The sequence below is a fragment of the Quercus lobata genome, chromosome 3 (assembly GCF_001633185.2).
Source record: "Quercus lobata isolate SW786 chromosome 3, ValleyOak3.0 Primary Assembly, whole genome shotgun sequence".
Taxonomy (NCBI): domain Eukaryota; kingdom Viridiplantae; phylum Streptophyta; class Magnoliopsida; order Fagales; family Fagaceae; genus Quercus; species Quercus lobata.
The window spans coordinates 67768276-67790222 of NC_044906.1; the positions used below are offsets into that span (position 1 = coordinate 67768276).

General features: G+C 35.7%; 1 protein-coding gene and 1 long non-coding RNA gene across 2 annotated transcripts in view; one reads left to right on the plus strand and one right to left on the minus strand.

Moving 5' to 3' along the window:
- Positions 1–16539: 16539 nt before the first annotated feature.
- On the minus strand, positions 16540–18294 carry LOC115978678. The gene is made up of 2 exons (XR_004088812.1): positions 18113–18294; positions 16540–16866 (listed from the first exon to the last, which is right to left on the minus strand). It is a non-coding gene; the product is annotated as an uncharacterized LOC115978678 (long non-coding RNA).
- Positions 18295–18331: 37 nt separating this feature from the next.
- Positions 18332–21947, plus strand: part of LOC115978677 — a 31097-nt gene continuing 27481 nt past the window's right edge. The window contains 1 exon segment of the mRNA XM_031100521.1: positions 18332–18767. Within this exon segment, the coding sequence (XP_030956381.1) occupies positions 18648–18767 (120 nt within the window). The 5' untranslated portion in view covers positions 18332–18647.

The window sequence follows — 21947 nt, forward strand, 5'->3', positions numbered from 1 at the left end:
CCGACGTTCGACGGGAGAAACTCCCTTTTCCATGACCTATGGGGTCGAGACCGTTATTCCCCTGGAAACTGGATTCCCAACATTAAAGACCAGTGCATTCTCTTCTAGCAACAATGACGCAATGTTGGAAAAAAGTCTAGACCTGATTGAAGAACGAAGGGAGAGCGCGATGGTACGGCTAGCTTACTACCAGCACAAACTCAAGCAGTGCTACGACAGCAATGTGAGGATGAGGCCGTTAGCCATAGGAGATCTGGTGCTGAGAAAAGTCTTGGGGGCCACTAAGAATCCAAATTGGGGAAAACTGGGACCCAATTGTGAAGGACCATACCGGATTACTTCTGTAGCAGGAATAGGGGCTTACTATCTAGAAGACCTAGATGAAAAACCTGTACTCCATCCTTGGAATGTAAATAATCTCAGAAGGTATTATTACTAGTAAAGAAGTTTCAATTCAGATTTTCTCTTTTAAACTTACGTCGAATATGCATCTTGTAAATTTCGCATCCTGTCATATCATACTGAATTGTTAAACAGAAACTGAGTTATGCCAGGTCCTCGGATCGCAAACTTAGTGGAAATTAACATCCTATCATACTGAATTGTTAAACAAAAACTGAGTTATGCCAGGTCCTCGGATCGCAAACTTAGTGGAAATTAACATCCTATCATACTGAATTGTTGAACAGAAACTGAGTTATGCCAGATCCTCGGATCGCAAACTTAGTGGAAATTAACATCCTATCATACTGAAATGTTAAACAGAAACTGAGTTATGCCAGGTCCTCGGATCGCAAACTTAGTGGAAATTAACATCCTATCATACTGAATTGTTGAACAGAAACTGAGTTATGCCAGATCCTCGGATCGCAAACTTAGTGGAAATTAACATCCTATCATACTGAATTGTTAAACAGAAACTGAGTTATGCCAGGTCCTCGGATCGCAAACTTAGTGGAAATTAACATCCTATCATACTGAATTGTTGAACAGAAACTGAGTTATGCCAGGTCCTCGGATCGCAAACTTAGTGGAAATTAACATCCTATCATTCATACTGAATTGTTAAACAGAAACTGAGTTATGCCAGGTCCTCTGATCGCAAACTTAGTGGAAATTAACATCCTATCATTCATACTGAATTGTTAAACAGAAACTAAGTTATGCCAGGTCCTCAGATCGCAAACCTAGTGGAAATTAACATCCTATCATTCATACTGAACTGTTGAACAGAAACTAGGTCATGTCAAGTCCTCAGACCGTAAACTCGGTAGAAATTGACCTGCTAAGTGGTGTATCGAATTATTAAATGGTAAATAGAGCGGTGATGAGCTTTCTAAATCATAAACTTGGTGAAAATAATGCCCTATGAACATTCATTAAAGAGTCAGAAAGAGAAAGCCCCGAATGCAAGGTTGGCGTATAATGAAAAAGGTGATTGAGATGGACCCATACAAAATTACGACGACAAAGTAAGTACGGGTGAAGATAACTTAGAGTCATCAGAATGATAAGAAGCTAAACGAGAAAGTACTCTATTAAATGTCTAGTCAAAGTTACAAAACAGTTTCTACTTTTTTACTTTTAATTGGTAATGTCCCCAGTTGATTGAACTGTGGAGTCCAATTCTTGTTGAAAACCTTGTGAGACCGTCTCTGCCTTTGAAGCAGTGGTGGGTTTGTTGGGGGGAAGCTCCTGGAGGGGAATTGCGAGGCAGAGCCTCCTCGTTAGGGTTAATAGCTGGGGAAGGGGTATCAGCCTGGTACGATTGAGGCGCTGAAGAGCATATCGCTTCGGGGTAATATACGTTCTCTGGCTTACGTAGTTCCGATGAGGCTTCAACCCCAGCACGGTCCAGAGCCTCACTCCAGGTTCTCGCGCAGAAGATGCGGCACACCTCCGGAACTTCGGCTCTTAGGGCTTTCTCAGTTTCAGCTATCCCAAGTTCATAGCCCCTCTGCTCGGCTTCATTCATTGCCTGTTCGGACTTGATTTTCGCTTTCTCGGCTTGTTCTTTGAGCTTTTCAGCTTTCTCCCTTAGCTTCTGAGTCTCTTCCAGATGCTTCTTAAGAACAAGAACTTGCTCCTGAGTCTTCTTCAGCTCGGCATTCGCTTCGCGCAGAAGCTTGGCTTGTTCCTCGGTCTGCTTCTGGTAACCTTCTGATGTCAATTCAGCATTCTTGCGAGCTTCTTCTTCGACCTGTAGTTTTTTCCTTGCGGCGATTAAATCCTGTTCAGATTTGGACAAGGTTTGTACAGCCGTTGCCCTTCTTTTCCTTTCACCATCTAGCTGGTTGGAGCAAGCATTGAGCATCTCGTCGAGCTTGAAAGTATTTTGGATGATCTGTAAGAAACGGGGTGTGAATTAGCGTCCTAGTTAATGAAAAATGCGCATTAGTAAGCAACAGTCGCACAATGAAACAGTGTAAAAAACAGTATCTCACCATGCCCAAATATCGTTTATTGTCAAGGATGAGTTGATTCTTCCTCACATTCTTTATCTCAGCCATATCCTTTGGGAGCAATAAGGCCTCCTCTATGGCCGAGGCTACATGACACCCAATGCCGCCGTTGAAGTCCCTTATAGAGGCATCGTCTCGCAGGGGCTCCCCACTGAGCATAGGAGCTGGCAGCCACGCCTGTGAATCGGGACGTGGGGAATCGGATTTCTCTTGACCCCGCGTAGCGGCGTGCCTAGTTTTCTGCTGCTTTGCAGCTCGTTGGACATCCTCCTCTCGAGTGGGGCGAGATTTACTCGCATCTATCACCTCCTTACCCTTCTGTTCTCTGCGCTTTTCTTGCTCGGCAGCACTGGTCGGCGTTGGTTGCGGAGAAGATTGAGGAGGGTGGCGAGGAACTGTAGGAGGAGACCTGGCTGGAAGAGATGAAACCAGGGATGGTACTGTTTGGGCAGGTGCAGCCTTTCCCTGTTGACCTTCCATCAGCTCCATTAAACTTTTCTGGGGTTTCCTGTGTACCCCCATCTCGTCAGAACTTTCCTCGGGGCTTGTGGGCTGATCGAGAATCTCTAAGTCGTCCGTGGATTCAGACACTGTTACAACGATTTCCTTGTTTTTTCCCCTTTTCCTTTTCCTATTGGTTCCCTTTTTCTTGAAGGAAGATGAGGGTAAAGAAGGCCCCGCCGAGACGCTGGCCACAAGAAGAGGCTCTGTGAGAGGTGTGTGTTTGGGAAGTGGGATACCCTCTGGAACAACGAACCCTTCGTAGGCAACACTGATACGGCGAAGCCGAGGATCGCGTGCCCTAATCACGTACTTCGGCGCCTGAAAGCCAAAAGAAAGGGGGGTATAGCCAAGAATTAAATGTGCTGCCCGTAGCTGACCATCAGCCTCGTTCACGTATATTTCGGCTTTCAATAATCTGTCTAGGCTCGCTTTATTGACTAATCTAAGATTGGGCTTCGTGTAGCGTCTATCTGCAAAACCGTTAATTTTAAAGTTAAATTTGTAAGACCCGAAAATAATAAAGGTAAGTAAAATGTGTTCACGAGCTAAGTGGCATAAGTCTGTAACTTTGCACCCACCTGGTGTTCCTTCTACTATCAGGCAAGGTAGACCATCATGCCATTCCCCAGAAAAAATAAGGAAATCCTCCTTTAAGTACTTATTTGAAGTAGGGAGGCACTGAATTAGCCTTACTGCAAGATATCTCGACTTGAGATAATAATCCTGGTCAGTTAGGCGGTGAAGGCTGTATACCCAATTCACGTCATGATGGGATAGGTTTAGATCCATTCTCTGATTCAAAGCGTCTATACTCCCCAGAACCCTAAACATATTGGGAGCGCATTGGGTGGGGGATAGCCTAAAGAAATTAAGATAACCCCTAGTGATACTGCCCATGGGGATGGTCATCCCGCCTTCAATAAAGGCAATCATGGGGATAACCACCTCCCCAGTTTGCCTGGCGTCAACCCACTCCCCTTGGGCTGCATACCTCATCCCTACCATAGGTGGGATATTGTACTTAGAGCGGAAGTTTCTAATACCCTCCTCGGAGTCAACGAGACGCCGAAAGGGATTCTTCTGTTTCCCCATTTTTCTAAAGAGACTAAGTAGAGAAAAAACTTTTTGGTGTAGAAAAACAATGGCAAAAGCTTCAAGAGGACTTACAGGTTCAAAGGAAGGACCTCGGACAACGTATGATTATTTGTAGTCGCCAGGAGAACAGTGAAGACTGGAAGAAGGCAGATTCAATGTATAAACTCTGGAATCACGTAACCATTAAGGACAAGGTGCAGGTTCAATTTGGGAGCGCCTTTATAGTCATGTGAAGGTTGTGAGCGGTAAAATTCCCGCTCACAAAACAAGAGAAGCCCCCTACCGTTTGATTTGGATCTCACCGTCGAACGTGGGAGACAAGGGAGTTGTCAGAATTTAATGCTACCAAAACCGGGGTGCTGAAGCGTCAGGGGCATGCCCCAAAACGCACACAGGTGCAGGCTTATGACGTCAAAATCCACCTTTTTTCCTGAAGAGTCGAAAAGTAGGATTTTGAGGGGTTATTGTGGGGATCGTTCGATTAATAGGCCCATAGGATTCAGAATGAGTTCAGGATTGTTGGGCCAGTGACCCATCGGAGGCCATATACCCGTCCGAGGACACCATGGTCCTCGGCAGAACGCGTCCGAGGACGATCGCGTCCGAGGACGATCAGGACGTGGTCTCGTTGCAATCAGATCTCAGAATTCAGTCATCTCAAAGGGTAGAGTAGCCGACTAAAGATGAAAGAGATAAGACAAACAAATATCTGAAGCTACAGCTACCTCCGCATTAATGACCTCTCAACCAACTCTCTGGCCGCATTAATGTGGAGGTGATACCTGAACAGTGGGGAAGCAGCCTTACAGCTGCCCATAGGAAGTTCTAGGAGGTGCCAGATGGGACAGAAAGAAATCCTCCGAACCTAACCTACACGTGTGCGGCGAGGATGGAGCACAAAGGGAGATATATAAGCTAAAAGAAGAACATGAAAGAAGGGGGGATCGAGAGAGAAAAAAGAAAGAAAAAGAACAAGAGACGGAAAGTAGAGAGAGAAAAGGGAGAAGAGAAAGAAGGATTGGGACTAGTCACTAAGGAGGAATATCCAGAGTATCAACTGAAAAACCTTGAACGTTCATGAAATTGAGTCTTTGGAGGATAGATTACAGTTAGCCTAGTTCTTTACACCCACGTTCTAAAAATCATATTGTCTGGGCCCTTTACGTACGAACCCGATACTATTTTGGTTCGGTACTAAATCGTGTCCTTACAATATGTGTGTGTGTGTGTGTGTGAGAAATTAAATTAATAATAGTTATTTCATTATTTTTTTGCCATATTAAACATATAATTATAATAATATATATTATAATTATTTTTTTTTTTATAAAAACTTTTGCAAGCCCAAAAGTCTTCCCTTTTAGTAATAATGGATCAATTAATCACTACAAAACGCGGGGGCCTTGGGCCGCGTTTTTTAAGCCGTGGCTATAAAAAACGCGGCCCAAGATAGACTGAAGCCGCGTTTTAAAAAAACGGGGCTTAAAAAAACCTTAAAGTCGCGTTTTAAAAACGCGGCCATAGAACCTTTTTTTCGTAATGAATATAGTTTTTCTTTTATCTTTTTTGTGCACGCCGTACCTAATACATTAGCCATGCCAATTCTTTTGCTATTTCTTTTTCTTCTTCCCACGCTTTTCTCACCTTTTTTTTCTGTTCTTTTTTATGCTAGAGGCATGGTTGAATTGATACCTTCCCATCTCTATTCTTTTTTGTCCTCCAATTTTCAACAAGTTTTTCATATTTGCAAGATTAAGCTTATCTCTTTAGTCTTTATTTTAACATTCATTTTTTTCAAAGGCTCTTTCACTTACATATCTCTCTCTCAAGGACACACAAACGGCCATTCACCAGCGTTGTCGCTCACCACCATATAGCATGTCTTCATTGTTAGTGTAAAGAGGAAAAATAGAAGAAGAAAGGTAGAAACTAGAAAGTATGGATTGAAGTGAAGAGAGAGAGTTGTTTCTGTCTGTAAGTTTGGTACCGGTTTAGTATCCATTATCTTGCTGAAAATCTGATATATACCCTAATACGGCCAAACAGCTCTAGTACAACCGGTATTTAAATCAATATGAAATTACAATATTTTTGTACCAGTCTAGCTTCATGAATGATTAATACTGGTCGGTATAATACGAAATTGACTCCATTAATTATCAACTCCAAAGTTTCTATGAATAGTATTATGCGCCCTATAAGGTGGATTATTATTTTTTCCCCTTCTTATTTGTATCACTTTTAAACATTTGGATAGACTCCTTTATTTATTTATTTGATTAAAATCCCATTTCATCATTGGTTTTTTTTTTTTTTTGTGTGTGTTAAATGTTAAGAAATAACCAATGCTACTTACAAGAAATATAAATAAAAACCAACGCTATTATCCCAACATATATGTTGCAATTACACAAAACCCCGAAAAGCAATTATGTTTAACCGTCCCCTAATCAGCCTCCCCTTGGCTTGTTAGTCGGTATTGAGCCTAACCTGGCCTGGACACAATAGGATTCACCCAAACGCTAATCCTTAGACCCTTGCACATTTTTCATTGGACTAGGCCTATCCCTATAGTGTTGGGCTAGTTCCAGTTGCCTGGGATAGCCTTTGTTACCCTGGCTAGCCTTGGACCTTGGTTACATGGGCCGTTCTTGGTCACTCGAGCCCAAGCCTCTACAATATATATATAATCTATACTATATATAAGAGGATTCTTCTCTTTCAATTGGATTTTTATGTGGTTCAAAAATACCCTCATTAATAAAGGGTAACTTTATTTAGAAATAGGGTCATAAATATCAAATAACAAATTTTGTTTTGAATTCAAAAAAATAATTTCTAAAATTTAGGATTTTTTCCCTTCACATTTAAAAAAGAAATTACAGTTACTACTTATCTTTAAAGTTTATCATTTTTATTTGTTTGAAAAATAAAAATATATATATTTCTAAATTATACTAAAATAGATACAAATTATTAATTTTTACTAAAAAAAATAAAAGAACCTCTGAGCACTCGTGTGAGTGCGTGCTCAAAGGCTAGTATATATATAAAGGATTTTTTCATACTTATGATGATCCTTCTTATTAATAATAATAACAATTAAGTTAATATTAAATTATAAATTTGTAACGATATAAACAAATTTGTGTTATCAAATTTGAATATAAGAAACAATAGAATAACTTAATATAAAATTTTAAAAAAAGAATAAGTTGTTTTTAATATATAACAAACGATAGAGGAAGTTAAGTTACTGAACATATATATTTGAAGTTTAAAGATAGGAAACCTTAATTATTATTCTTAGAGCACTTGCACTAGTCAGTGCAAAATAGAAAAAGTTGCAAATTTTACACAATTTTACACACTTTTGCTCAAAAACTACCCACATTAGTCTGTCTAAAACACTGTTTATATGCAAAATTGCTACAGTAATCATGCATCTATGCACGGTTACTATAGCTTTCTATATGATTATTTTATTTTTTTCTCTCTCCTCTCCCTTGCCTTGTTAGACTTTCTCTCACCCACTCTTCAATGCCAAGACCACCAACATCCATCCACCATCACAACTAACCAACCACTACCGCCGCCACCACAACCAACCGATTACAACATCAATTTAATTCAAACATAATCAACCCAAAATTAATGAAAATCATCACAAACCAAGCCTAAAATCAACTTAAAGCAAAATCAACTCAAAATAAAACATAACATAAACCCATTTGGCAAAATACAAATAAACCCAAAACCGAAACTTGTTGCTACCATGAGAGAGAGTGTGAGTGTATTGAGCCATGGAGGCTTGGTAGAGAGATATTTTTCAGATTTGAAGAGAGCACCGATTTGATAGAGAAAGAAAAGGGGAGAAAGAGAGAATTTTTTCTTTTTATTTGAAATGAAAAGGAAGAAGAAAGAAAGAATAGCAAAAGAAAAAGAGGAAGAAAAAAGAAAGAAGATACTGAAGAATAAAAAAAGTAGAAGAAGAAAGAAGAAAGTAGAAAGAATAAGGAGAAAAAGAAAGAGAGAGAGTGTTCAGAAAAGTGGTGTGTGGTAAGGTGGTGGGGCTGTGTATGGGTAAGGGAAATTTAAAAAAAAAATGTGAGAAAGTATTATTTTAATAAAAGATGGTGTATTAGAGATAATTTGATGTGGGTGTTTTTGCAAATTGATTGTGTAAAATAGAAAAAAGTAGGTTTTTATTGTAAAATAGAAGGAAACTTTTACACCTACTGATGCTTATGCTCTTAAGGAAGACATTACAAATATTGCAAAGCCTTAGATGTGTGTTGTAGTTTAAAAATATTGCAACAACTTCATCACCCCCATGTCATATAACTATGGGTAAAATTGGGATTTTTAAATAAAACTATGGGTAATTTCGAGATAATATATAGAATTACTATACAACAGCTTCCCTCAATTTCTTATTTAATTATTTTTATAGAATTTCAATCTATTTATGATGCCTGTGCTCTTTATTATCAGAATAAAATACTAATCGATTTTTTATGTAAGTAGAGATTGAACCCCAAATATTAGCTTTTCAAAACCTTAAACCCCCCCCCCCCCCAGTTGCTATTTTAGCTACTAGATCCTTAAAATCATGCTCCATCCGGATATGTAAACCCAACAAATTTTCCATCCTAACTACGGTGAGGTTGCATATATGCTCATGGGGTCGTAAAGAAAAAAAAAAAAAGACTTTTTTAATCTCTCACACTCTCTCTTTTCTTACTTATTTTATTTTATTTTTGTATTAAGTAGTTTATATTATTTTATTGGGTTATATGTAAAAATAAAAACAGAAATGTTACGTGTATCGTTGGATGGGTTGGTAAAATAGATAAAGTAGTGTTTGGAGATGTAAAATATGTATTTTTTTACATCTCCATTGCTAGTGCTCATAATGTGGCGTTTTCTAAATGCTAACCTGAAAAAAAAAAAAAAAAAAAAAAAAAAAAAAAAAAAAAAAAAAAAAAAAAACGAGGGACTTTGCTTCTATGCCCAAATAGCCTTAAAATAGTTTTGTAACCTCTCTCTTTACTTTTCCTTTTCCATAAGGTATCTGAATCTTGGTACTCGTTCAATGCTTTCATCCATTCTCTTTTAAGGTTTAAATAAACAAAGCCAAAGACGTCGGTGCTAAATGTATATAAATATAATATGCCTTTCTTTTGATAACCAGTAATAATGCCCGTACTGTTTATCCAAAAAAAAAAGTAATGCCCGCACTAAAGATTCCCAGGAATACCAGACTCTTAAAATGAGCATACTTTTTTCTCAAAAAAAAAAAAAAAAAGAAAGGGGAAAAAAAAAAGAACATACTTACTGATCAACAACGTGAAGTATAACAAACAAACAAGAAGGTTTACACATCCACAAGGAAGATAAAACAAAAAGCTCAGACCATCTAATTCAGGTATGTATGGTGTGAGATTAATGTTCATGTTTACTCTTCTTTTAATCGTTTTCTTAAGGCAAGTCTATTATATATACACACACAACATTTTCCCAATTGGTTTCCCCTTTTTCTTGTTTCATTGTCGTTTGGCATAGAATAATCCTGATCTACCATGAGTTGTCAAGTCACGATTGGAATGTTAAGAAGAGTTACATTTTCTAGAATGCTACTAGCAAACTAAAAGAAAAGGCATAATCAATTGTAGGGGAAATTGCACTTTACCCACCTGTGGTTTGGCCCGTTTTAACAGTGCCTACCCGTGGTTTAAAAGTTGTCACTTAACCCACCTGAGGTGGCCTCCGTTAGACCCCCGTTACCCACCTCTCCCTTTTCACCGTTAAAAATAGGGGTAAATGTGTCTTTTTCATTATATTTTGTCTCTCTCCTCTTTTCTCTCATTTTTCTTCTTCTTCACAATCAAAACCCAGAAATGTAAATGGAATGATGCGTTTAACGTTCTTTCCCAATGCTCACTGCAATTGCCAAACATACTTTTACAATGACAAGAAAACCAATACACCTACTGTTACAAACAAAGCCATAGATCTATGTGAACATACACCCACAGATTCGCTAAAACTCTAAAACTCTAACCCTTTCTCTTTTGCTAGGTTCTCTAAAAAAAAACCTAGATTTGCAAGTAAAAAGAAAAATCTGCAAAAAAACAAGAAATCTTTCACGCATCTATTCACGCAAAAAAACAAGAAATCTTTCACGCAAGTAAAAATAAAAAAAAAAAATCTGCAAAAAACACAAGAAATCTTTCACGCAAAAAAACAAGAAATCTGCAAAAAACCCCAGCAAAGACCAACAAGGCAACGGACGGTGGAGATCTGTTCCTTTCACGCATCCTTCGACTTTCAAAACCATCTCTGTAGAAGAAGATCTCAAAAACAAGGTAAAATCCAACCTCGAATCTTTCCTCAAAGGCAAACTTTGTGAAGACTATACCTTATAAAGGTGGAGCTTTTATTGTATAATTAGAAATCCAGCTGGATTTCCTCAAAAAAAGAAATCAATCTGGATTGATATCTTTTTTTGGGGTGGGGGTATAGATTTGTGTAAAAATGAATTTCATTCTTAATTGTTGTTGATGGCGGTTTTGTGAGAAGTACTTTATATCTGATTTTGGTTGATGGGGAAATTTATAGCTTGGAGATTTTTGATCCTGTGGAGTTCAATAAGTGGGTCGCGACTACCATGGCTTCAAAAATTGTTTTACAAAACAGGTTGTAAAATTACTTGTGTGTGCAAAGGATGGTGTTCATTTAAAGTGATGTTTTGATGGAGAGTGTGAAGAAGATTGGGCTAAAGTTGATGCAGAGGAAAACCCAAGCTTCAATACACCTCCTTGCTCGCAAATGTTCAGATTTCACTTGGGCAATCTAAGAGAAGAGAGAAAGGGATTATGGGTTTTGGGGATTTTTAAGGATTCTCAAGTAGAGAGAGGGAGAGAGTTCGTTCTTCTTTTTAGGGTTCTATTTGGGTTCTAATTTTGGCTTATATAGTAGAGGGGATTTTTTAACAGAAATGGTAGAGATGGGTAATGGGAGTCTAACGGAGGCCATCTCAGGTGAGTTAAGTGACAACTTTTAAACTACAGGTAGGCACTATTAAAACAGGTCAAAACCACAGATGGGTAAAGTGTAGTTTCCCCGCAATTGTATGTTTACATACCTTTCTCAAAAAGATGAAAGAAATACTATTCAACTTAATAGCTAGGCCGATAAGCATTTTATTATGTGGGGTAAAAATTGTAGGAATCTTTTTTCCTTTCTTATTATGTTCTATATATATATATATATATATATATATTTTTTTTTTTTTTTTAACTTTCAGAATGATATACTACATAATCCAGAACTTGGAATGTTGATTAATGATTACTTGGGCATAAACTTAGAATTTCTATTGCCTAACATATATAGTAGAACTTTTCGTTTGTTTGGATTAAGTTGTGAAAGAATTGTTTTTTAGTTGAGCGTGGAAAGAATTAGGGCAAATTACAACTTACCTACTTGTAGTATGAAATTTAACACTTTACCCACCTGAGATTAGCTCAGTTAGAGTTCTATAACCTACTTTTGTTAAAAACATGGTTAAATATATCATTTTACTCTACTTTTATGTCTCTCCCCTCCAAAAATACAAAAAACATATAAATACAATATCAAAAAGATTCCAGTGGAACACTTGCATCATGGTATTTCAAACTACAAGTAAGTAACATAAATTTCGGTTAAACTTCAGGTGGGTGAAGTGTCATATTTCAAACCACAAGTAGGCAACTTAAATTCCGATCAAATCATAGGTGGGTAAGTTTGTAATTTACCCAAAAAATTATTTGTGTTAAGATCATGTGTTTTGGTATTGTCAAACGATGCCAAATTATGTGTATTTTATTGAGTTTTGATGTGTCTTAAAGTAGTAATTGAAAACCAAGTTGAAGACACAAAGTTTACTCAAGAAAAGGTAAAGAAAAACACATTTTCAATATGTACCTTGATAGTAGCTCGATACCTCTCAATAGAAGCTCAAACTTATTGTCTCCTCGATAGCAGCTCGATAAAAGCTCAATCAATCGAGCTTTGCGGATCAGCAACACGAAAAAGCCCATAACTTATTCGTTTGAAGCCCGAATTGAGATCTGTTTGAACAGGTATTTAAAGGTTATCATAAGCCACCTATTAGGAGGATTTTTAGAGAGAAAAACACTCAGTTTATGCTACTAGGGTTTTGTAACTAAGTTTTTTCTATTTCACCAAACCAAAGAGTTTCGAATTAAGTAGATCTGAAGATTCCATTGGTGAAGAAGTTGAAGTCATAGCAACCACCACAGACTTGCTATTATGAGGAAAACCTTCAAGAGGTTCTTGAAATCAATTGGAGGTTCCAATTGTGATTGTGGGTGGAGCGTTCATATATTGAAGAGTTTAGGAGTTCTGAAGTGGTAGAAGGTTTCTGCTATGAGTTCATTTACTGAGATTGTAGAGTCTAGGGACAAAGATTTTATACTAGATCTAAAACTTCTCTTTATTATAGTGGATTGCTTTTTGGGAAGGTTTCCCCCCAGATTTTTTACAGTGAATCTAGTTTGTTTCATTGGTTTTTCTGGGTCATCATATCTTTTCTTATTTACAATTCCATTGTGCATGATATTAATGTTTCTTTGTTTGAACAAGGATTATTTATAATTGATCTAATTAACAACTTGAGTTTAAAACTTGTTAATTCTATCAACCGAGGCCTAAATTTCCCAACAATTTGCTATAGAGGGAAGTCACCTATCACATATAAGTTCTTGTTTATTAATAAACTACAGATATATATAGATGAATCTTCCAAAAAGAACTATATGCATGCATATCTATAATATATAGATGAAGTGCTTCTGTTTAAGAATAGATCAATTTGGCTTTTCCTATCTTTAGAGTGTGATACAATAAGTTTGTCTTCTGAGAGCGTTACTATCAAAGATTTGTGCCACTCTCTCATTTCAAACAAAATTGTTTGAAATGACAATGTAATGTTACTTTCTTTATTTTTTAAAAGAAGAAAAATTTATTTAAGTTACAACATGCTCGGCTAAAAATAATACGAAGATAACTCAGTGGAGCTATATTTATAAGACTTGATATTTTACCCCCCCCCCCCCCCCCATATCTTTAAAATATGATATATAGATGTACATACTTTCTTGGTTTATTATTATTATTTTTAATAATTTAATAGTTGCAAGAGGAGAGATTTGAATCTTGAATATATCTATTAAAAATATAAAAATTTATCAACCAGTTAAGCTAGAAGGCTATTGGCCATATATTCTTTCTTTTGATTGCCCATAAATGGTGAACAATAAACTAGATTTTAAACTTATCCAAAATCCCAACAACACTATAATTAAACCTTAAATGGGAATTAAATTAGGTCGAGTATAGTTAATGTGGTAACATGAAAAAAGATGGATTTGATTTAGTTTTATACCTATAAAAAAAAACATAAACATATGGTTTCAATTCTAAAACTATCGAATGATAAAACTACATTCTTTTTCCCCCAATTCTAAAACTGTCAAACTAAAACCCTGGTCCCATCTCCTTCTTCTTCTTCTTCAAGTCTCTTAGCCTCTCCATCATTTTCCCCACGCAAAACACAAACATGAGAAATCAAGCACAGGATTCAGCAACTACAACCGATTGGCGGACTGATGCAAGAGACAACTCTCCAGTCTCCACTTCCACCCATTTGCACAGATGACTTTGCTTATAGAGTTTCAAACAATGTTTTAAATTCCATTCATTCCATTTCATTCCTGTGTAATGTTGTTTTTTTCTAGGTAAGAACAAAGCTCTGAACCTCTCACTCTCAGACCCTCTCAAATGAGTCAAATCTCATTAATATATATACATGTATGAAGTTATAAATAGAGAAGGTGAAAAAAAAAATAATGAAGCAATGGCGGTTTTACTTGTGAAAAAAGAAAAAAAGGAAGAGGAAGAAATAGAAAAGGAGGAAGGAGAGGAAAACAAACCAAGCAACCATAGTATTGTTGAGGGACGAAGGAAGAAAGACTAGAAGTAAAAGAAAGACTAAGGGTCTGTTTGGTTAGAGGGTTAGAAAAGTTGGAGGATAGAAAATGATGGGAGGATAAAAAAGTGGGAGGATAGAAAAGATTTTGATTTCCCTCCTTTTTATTTGGTTGGGAGTGGAAAAGTGGAGGGAAGGAAAAAGTGAGTTTGAATAAATTTACTCATATACCCTTAATAAAAAATAATGCCCAAAAAGTGACAAGAATAAGAAAAGAAAAGAAAAGGAAATCATCAAAATTTATAAAAAAATAAAAATCATGTCTAGTTTAAAAAAAAAAAAAGATAAGAAAAAGGAAAAGAAGAAGACAAACAAAACAAAGCACCACGCCACAGCCCAAGAAATCAAAAGAACAAAGGAAAAATAAAAAAAAATAAAAAGGAGCCAAAGTCCTAGGAAAGTTAGTGTCCATCTAGGAACAGCTTATTTAGTTGAAACTGAAATTTTTTTACTAAAAGTGTAGAAAATAGGTTAAAAAATAAGTTAAATAGTACAGTGGGACCAGTAAATAATATCGAAAAGTGCAGTGAGACCTATGAATAATAGCAAAAATAAGCTAAAAGTGTAGATAAACTGAATTTTTTACCTCATCCCAAAGGATGCTTAAAAAAATATTAATAAATTTGGGTGAAACCCATGTGCATTGCCCAGGTAAAGCAAAAGCAAAGAAAAAAGAAAAAAGAAAAAGAAAGGGGCAACTAGATGACAATTTCGTCATTTACCCCCAAATTTCTCCCTACTCAACTTTTTGGTGGGCCTAGGGAGAAAACATCTGGACCTCACTATTTTTTTCCCTTCTCCCATTCCAACCAAACACACTCTAAAATGTTTTCTCTCCTCATTTTTTTTTTTTTTTTCATCCTCCCTAAAATCTACTCTACCAAACACATCCTAAGGGTCCATTTGGTTGGAAGGGTGGACATTTTTTACTAAAAGTGTAGAAAATAGGTTAAAAATAAGTTAAATAGTACAGTGAGATTCGTGAATAATATCAAAAAATGCAGTGAGACTCATAAATAGTAGCAAAAATAAGCTGAAAGTGTAAATAAGTTGAATTTTTTAGCTCATCCCAAATAGATGCTTAAAAAAAAATATTAATAAATTTGGGTGAAACCCACGTGCACTACCCAGGTAAAGCAAAATCAAAAGCAAAGAAAAAAGAAAAAGAAAAAGAAAGGGGCACCTGGATGGCAATTTTGTCATTTACCCTCAAATTTCTCCCTACCCAACTTTTTGGTGGGCTCAGGGAGAAAATATCTGGGTCTCGCCATTTTTTTCTCTCCACATTTTTTTTTCATCCTCCCTAAAATCTATTTTATCAAATACACCCTAAGGGTCTGTTTGGTTGGAGGGATGGAAAAGTGGAATGATAGAAAATTATGAAAGGATAGAAAAGTGAGAGGGTAGAAAAAATTTTAATTTCTCACTTTTTTTTTGGTTGGGAGTGGAAAAGTGGAAGGCTGGAAAAAGTAAGTTTGTATAAATTTACTCATATACCCTTGTTAAAAAATGGTACCCAACTAAAACAAAAAAGTGACAAACAACCAACAAAAAAAGAAGAAGAAAGTAATCAACCAAATTTATTAAAAAAAAAATCACATCTAGAAAAAAAAAATCACTTCTAGTTAAACATAGAAAAACAATATAGTGAGTTTCAGTTAGCTCAACTGGTAAAGTCTTCTGATGGTTAAATAAAATATTTGAAATTCAATCCCCACCTGTACAAAAAATTAATTGGTGTCTTGATCTTATTATAAAGTAGAAGCGGATGCTATAGGCAGGGAGAAATCTTTCTAGTGGGCTCAAGGAGAAAACACCCAGGCCTTTTTTTTTTTTCTCTCTCTCTCCCAACTACACACCCTCCGAAAAGTTTTCCATCCATTTTTTTATTTTTTAATTTTTAATTTTATCCTCCCTAAAATACCCTCAATCAAAAGCATCAGTAATGCCCGTAACGTATATCAATATAACATGCCTCTCCTTCGATAACCAGTAATGCCCGTACTGTTTATCAAAAAAAAAAGGGGGTAATGTCCGCACTAAGGATTCCCAGGTAGGGATGGCCATGGATCGGGTATGGATCGGATATACCCATACCCGACCCGAAAATTTTACCCATGGATACCCGATTATCAATACCCGATAATATCTATACCCGAATATTACCCGAACATATTACCCATGGATATCCATACCCTACCCGAACCCGAAACCCATTTAATTTTTTTTTTTTTTTTATTCAAAACATTATAACATAAAAACTAACCAATCTTAAAAAAGAAAAAACTAATCAATAAAAAAAATGAAAAAAAAAAAGTGATAAATGGAAACCAAGAAAGTTTCATTTATATATCATAATAGAGTCATACCATATCTAAACCTTCATAACACATTCATATATCAAAACATAAAGATTGCAAATAAGAGAAGAAAGCATAAGAATTTTATAACTTTGAGTTGACAAATAGCTCCTTCATTGTATCATCATGTTCACTGACAACCATATACACTGACAACCATGGTCCCAAAGAGAAGACCAAGGATTTGAAGATCAATTACATCATATGCAGTCCTCCCAATTGGTAGAAAAGGAACAGCTGGGAAAACTGCCAATACCCAAAAGATTGCAAAAGCAATTGAGCCTAGAACCACTTTTACAGAAGAAGCCAAAGCCATTTTTGCTGCTCAGCAAGAGAAAATCTTGTTGTTATACTATTCCAAGGGCACCATGTTAATGAAATTTCCTAGCTGATGCCATATTATTGCAACATGCAAGAAAAAAAATACCTTGGTTAGAAAAAAGTAAGCATATAACAAGTGCTAGGAAGATAAGCAAGTAAAGTTGTTGCAGCTATTAATAGATTATAAGGCATAATAAAGTAATGAAAACATTCAAAATCCAGAAATGTAAGGGATTGGGGAGTTCAACTAATACTAACTAACAATATAGACTCTTTTTTTTTTCCTCCTTTGTTCTTTAAGAGGAAATATTCACCAAATTCCTTACTAAACAAGATTCTAGTAGATGGTCATTAGCATTTGTCATTTGTAGAAACGTGCTCTGTATACAAGGGTATAGTTTTATATGAACTAATAATCAACCTGATTAAAATACTAATTAACCCCAGTGACCTCAGTCATTGAACAGGCATAAGACAAAGAACTATTAAAATATCCAAAGCTAAAGTGTCTACTATTGGTTGGTCTCCTTCACGCAAGACTTAATGTTGAATGAGCATTCCCTAGAAAGTTTTCCAACTAATGCAGATCAGCATTATCTTACCCGCTAAACAAACTTATTATTGTATAGAAGCTCTTGTAAATAAAAATAGGAGTACAAATATATGACAAAAAGTACAAGATAACTGGGAATTCGATCATGTGACATCTTGAGGTGGAAGGAAAGAACTGCGATTGAAGATCTTTGGACATTTTAAGATCTATATACAAGATCATGACTAACTGCATAACCAATTACCAAAGCACATTCAAAAACTGAAAAATTAGATTTATTCGTGAAACTAGCTGCTAAGAGTAAGCTTCAAACACCAAATCTAACACATACCGAGTTGATAAAATTCAATCAAAAACCAAATTTGACACATACCCAGCTAAATTCAAACTCTAAAATCAAAATCTAACACACACCCAGACGACAAATTCAACAAGACAACACAAGTAAACAACATGCAAAGAACAAAAAACTGACCAGTTGACAAATTCAGTCTAGAAAAGGAAACAAAAGCTAATTATCAACAAAATCCTCCCAAAACGTCAAACCCAGATAACCACAGAAAAGAATTTTCTTTTGAAGCCAAACTAGCAAAAGAAGGAAAACCAATGGGTATGAAAATGTTTCCTCACATTTCTGACCAACCAAACCAAAAGTTAGCACCACCTCCGTCAATCATATGACATCCAAAAAGTAAAATTAGAATTCAAAATTTTCTGAGCAACCAAACAAAGACTATAAGAGAGAGAGAGAGATAGATACCGTAGACGAGGTTGTAAACGCGATCGGCGATTTGGAGGGCGGAAACGACGGCGAGTAGAGGCGGAGACTGGAGAGAGTGACGGTGAGGAGAGGCGGAGACTGGAGAGCTCTGAGAGAGAGAGAGAGTGACGGTGAGGACTGGACTGGAGAGGCAGAGAGACTGAGCGTGAGACTGAGTGACGGTGATTAGGTTTTTTTTTTTTTTTTTTTTTTTTTTTTTTGGGGTAGGGTATGGATAATATCCATACCCTACCCGAAAAATTCGGGTAATATCCATACCCTACCCGGTTGAGCTCTACCCATTAAGAACCGGGTATTATCCGAAACATTTGGATCGGGTAGGGTTGGATATCCATTACCCAATGGGTATGGCCATCCCTATTCCCAGGTACCTTTTTCTCTTACTTGTTTCCTTCCTAGATAAGAAAGCTCCTTCCTTTCCTCTCTGTCTATAAAAGTGTCACAGAGAAATGGCCAAATGGGTTTTTGATGTGAATGATTAATATATATATATTGAATGCAGATATAAGAAGAAATGATGAAGGGAGAACGTTCAAAGAAGATGAGAGCAGTTCCTAATGATCATGGCTTCACTGAAATTGTGCTCTCTTGGTCCCTTGAACAAATTGAAAATAAAGACCTTTTCAAGGACCAGGTTTGCTTTCTTCTTTTGGTTTACCTCTTTATTACAATATCAGTCTCTGTTGGTTTTATTTTTATAGCAGTTTTTAAATAATTTATTGCTTTTTTTTTTTTTAATTCTCCATGAAGCATTAATGAAGAAGTTGACGCTTACAAAAGAAGATATATCATATATGTGTTATTTTTGTTATTTCTTTACTTTATTATTTTTGTCTTTGTGGGCTTTATTATTTTAGGTCCAAGCCGATTTCACCAGTTTCTTCTTACGAGTACAAAAAGCTTCTTTTGGAATTTCTTTTCATTTTTGGAAAAACCTACCAAAATTTTGAATTATATTATTTTCTTTACTAATGTACTTTGTTTTTGTGGACCTCTTTTTGTTTTTTTTTTTGGGTAACTAATTCAATAATTACAACAATAGGGGTGAGTGATTTGAACCTGATTCTCCTTGTAGAGGACTAGAAGAGTACATTGGGCTCTTGACTAAACTTTTTTTTTTTTTTTTTTTAAACTTTTCCATGTGTTAGTAGTGATATATTTTGTTTGTCAGTGGTTAAAGGTTTCATTTGTTGCCCCACGTTAAATTTGTCCCACCTTTTTTTTGTTATTGAAAATGAAGAAAAAAAAGTTCATTTTCCAAAATGAGATGGAAATTTTTTGGAAAACGATCTTATTTTTTAGTGTTTTTGGTGAAAATGTTTTTTGGTGAGATAGGGATGTATTTCGAAAAATTTCGGGAAAACCATCTTTTCAAAATAAGTCATATTTTTAATAGAGTTTTTCATAGACTATAGATAGTTATTTGTTAACTGATTTTTCCTAATGCTACCAACCATACGAAAACATAGAAAATTATCTTACATTGGGAAATGCTTTTACCCCCTAGATTGAGGTTGTAAAATGGAGTCATCACTTATTTTATTTAAACAAAAAATAAGAAAAACATAAATGAATTGAACATCTAGATTTGCATTGAGCCTTGAGAGTAAAATTACATTTTGGTAAAAATATTACAAAGCTTTGATTCTAGTTACAATCTAAAGAAAAATATATTGCTTTGCTTCCTAGTTACAATCTACCAAAATGAAAAATTACATTGGACAAGATACTGATCTAGAACCCAAAATCTAGGCTAGGGGATTAAGTTACAAAGTGGTAAGATATTAGACACCCACCTTATTCGGTAAAAACTGATCTTCTAGACTAAAGATGACCAATCACAAATCCACAAGGCATAAATTGTAAAAAACACACATTCGTGTTGACTTTGAATTTAAATATTGCATGCATTTAAAATTCATGTAATTCATTTGCTAGGCTTTTTAGATCTAAGATTAATCTTTGAACTGAAAAGTATTCCATAGATCTATTTTGAAAATAGCTTGATTTACAAAAAGGATTTTGAGATTTGAAAACAGCAGAAAATTAATTGAAGAAAAATGGATCTGAATTGTAGAAAATCAAATCTGGAATTTTTATTGAAAGAAAACCTATTTGAATGAAGAAAAATCATATCTGTATTTTAATGTAGAAAACTTATTTGAACTGTAGAAAAATTAGAACTGGAATTTAATGATTGAAAATACAATTTTAATATAGAAAAAATCAGATCCGGAATTTAAACGTAAAGAAAACATGTTTTGTGATGTAAAATATTGGATCTGGAATTTAATGCAAAGAAAAATATATTTGAATGTAGGGAAAATCAGATCTGAAATTTTATGCAAAGGAAAACATATTTGAATGTAGGGAAAATCAAATCTGGAATTTAATGATTGAAAAACATATTTGAATGTAAACGAAAGTTAGATCTGGAATTTTATTGCAAAGTAACAATTTTTATGATGTAAAATAGTAGATCTATGAATCAATTTAGCCAAAAGATAATCCTAGATCTAGAAATTACATTGAGCTATTTTAGATCTAAACATATAGACAATATAAACAAAACACGTTATGAACAAGAAAAAAAATATACTGGCATAAAATTAAGGGTAAATTGCAAATTAAACCCTTAAAGTTTGGGGTTGTTTGAATTTTACATTCCAAAGTTTTAGAATTTGAAATTTACCCCATTACGTTTAGGGTGTTTGGATTTCACACCTTGATATTTTAGAATTTGGATTTGAAAGCTCAGTTTTGTACTAAAACCCGAGAGCTTGTTCAGACCCCCAATTAAAAATAACAGCTAGATTGCTTTTACTCTAACTTAAATAAAGTGCGGAGCAAGAGTAAATGTGCGCAATGAACCGATAACACTACTCTAAGCCATATCCATCCATTATAAACAATTAAATGAAAGCTTAAAGAGTAGGGAAGAGAGATGCAAATATAAAATAACACCAAGATGTGTTATCGAAGAGGAAACCGAAAAACTCAGCGAAAACCTCTCTGTGACCCTCCAAATTGAAATCGATCCACTAGAGAATAAAGTTGGAGTACAAGAATAACAAAAGACCCATCAAGCCTAGTCTACCCCATGTACTTGAGCCCTCCAAGCTCCTACTACCAACGGACTTCTCAGAATCTTGTCTTTTTTAACTTTGCGGATCTCGCAATTCAGCCTGATTGCATCCGCCACTAAACGGTTCCTTCCAATACTTCCCAACAGCACCAAAATCTCACATAACACTCAAGATGAGTGTGGTAAGTGTTTGAGCTAACAACCTCTTAAGGAACTAGAGATGGAGAGGTAGGAGTTGAGGAAAACCATAAGGAAATGTGTAGATGATTGTGGATATAACAATCTCTAACCCTTAAGTGTATTTGCTAGGGTTTTCTCTATAAATAGCACTCCTTACAATTCGTGGGTAATGAGGGTATTTATAATGTGGGTAAAGAATTTGGTAAAGCAAATAAACTTTTTGCCAAATAGAGAGTTTCGTTGGTACTTCGCGGGATGGCTCTTCTTGCGAAACACTTGCAAACTTGATAGCCTGGTGTGATTCTTCAGCTTCCAGTCATGTGCTTCACACATGGCCTTTTCACAGGTTGCTTCTTGCGAGCTAGTCGCAAGCTAGTCACAAATTGCATTGATTCATCTTTTGAAGCTTGATTCTTCACCGCTCTCTCACACTCGTTCTTCACAAATAAACCCACATACATATAGTGAAAATGATTAAAGAAATTACAAATAAATTTGGCACGGAATTAAAGTCAACACAAGTTAGTTGGAAATCGCAATTTTACAATC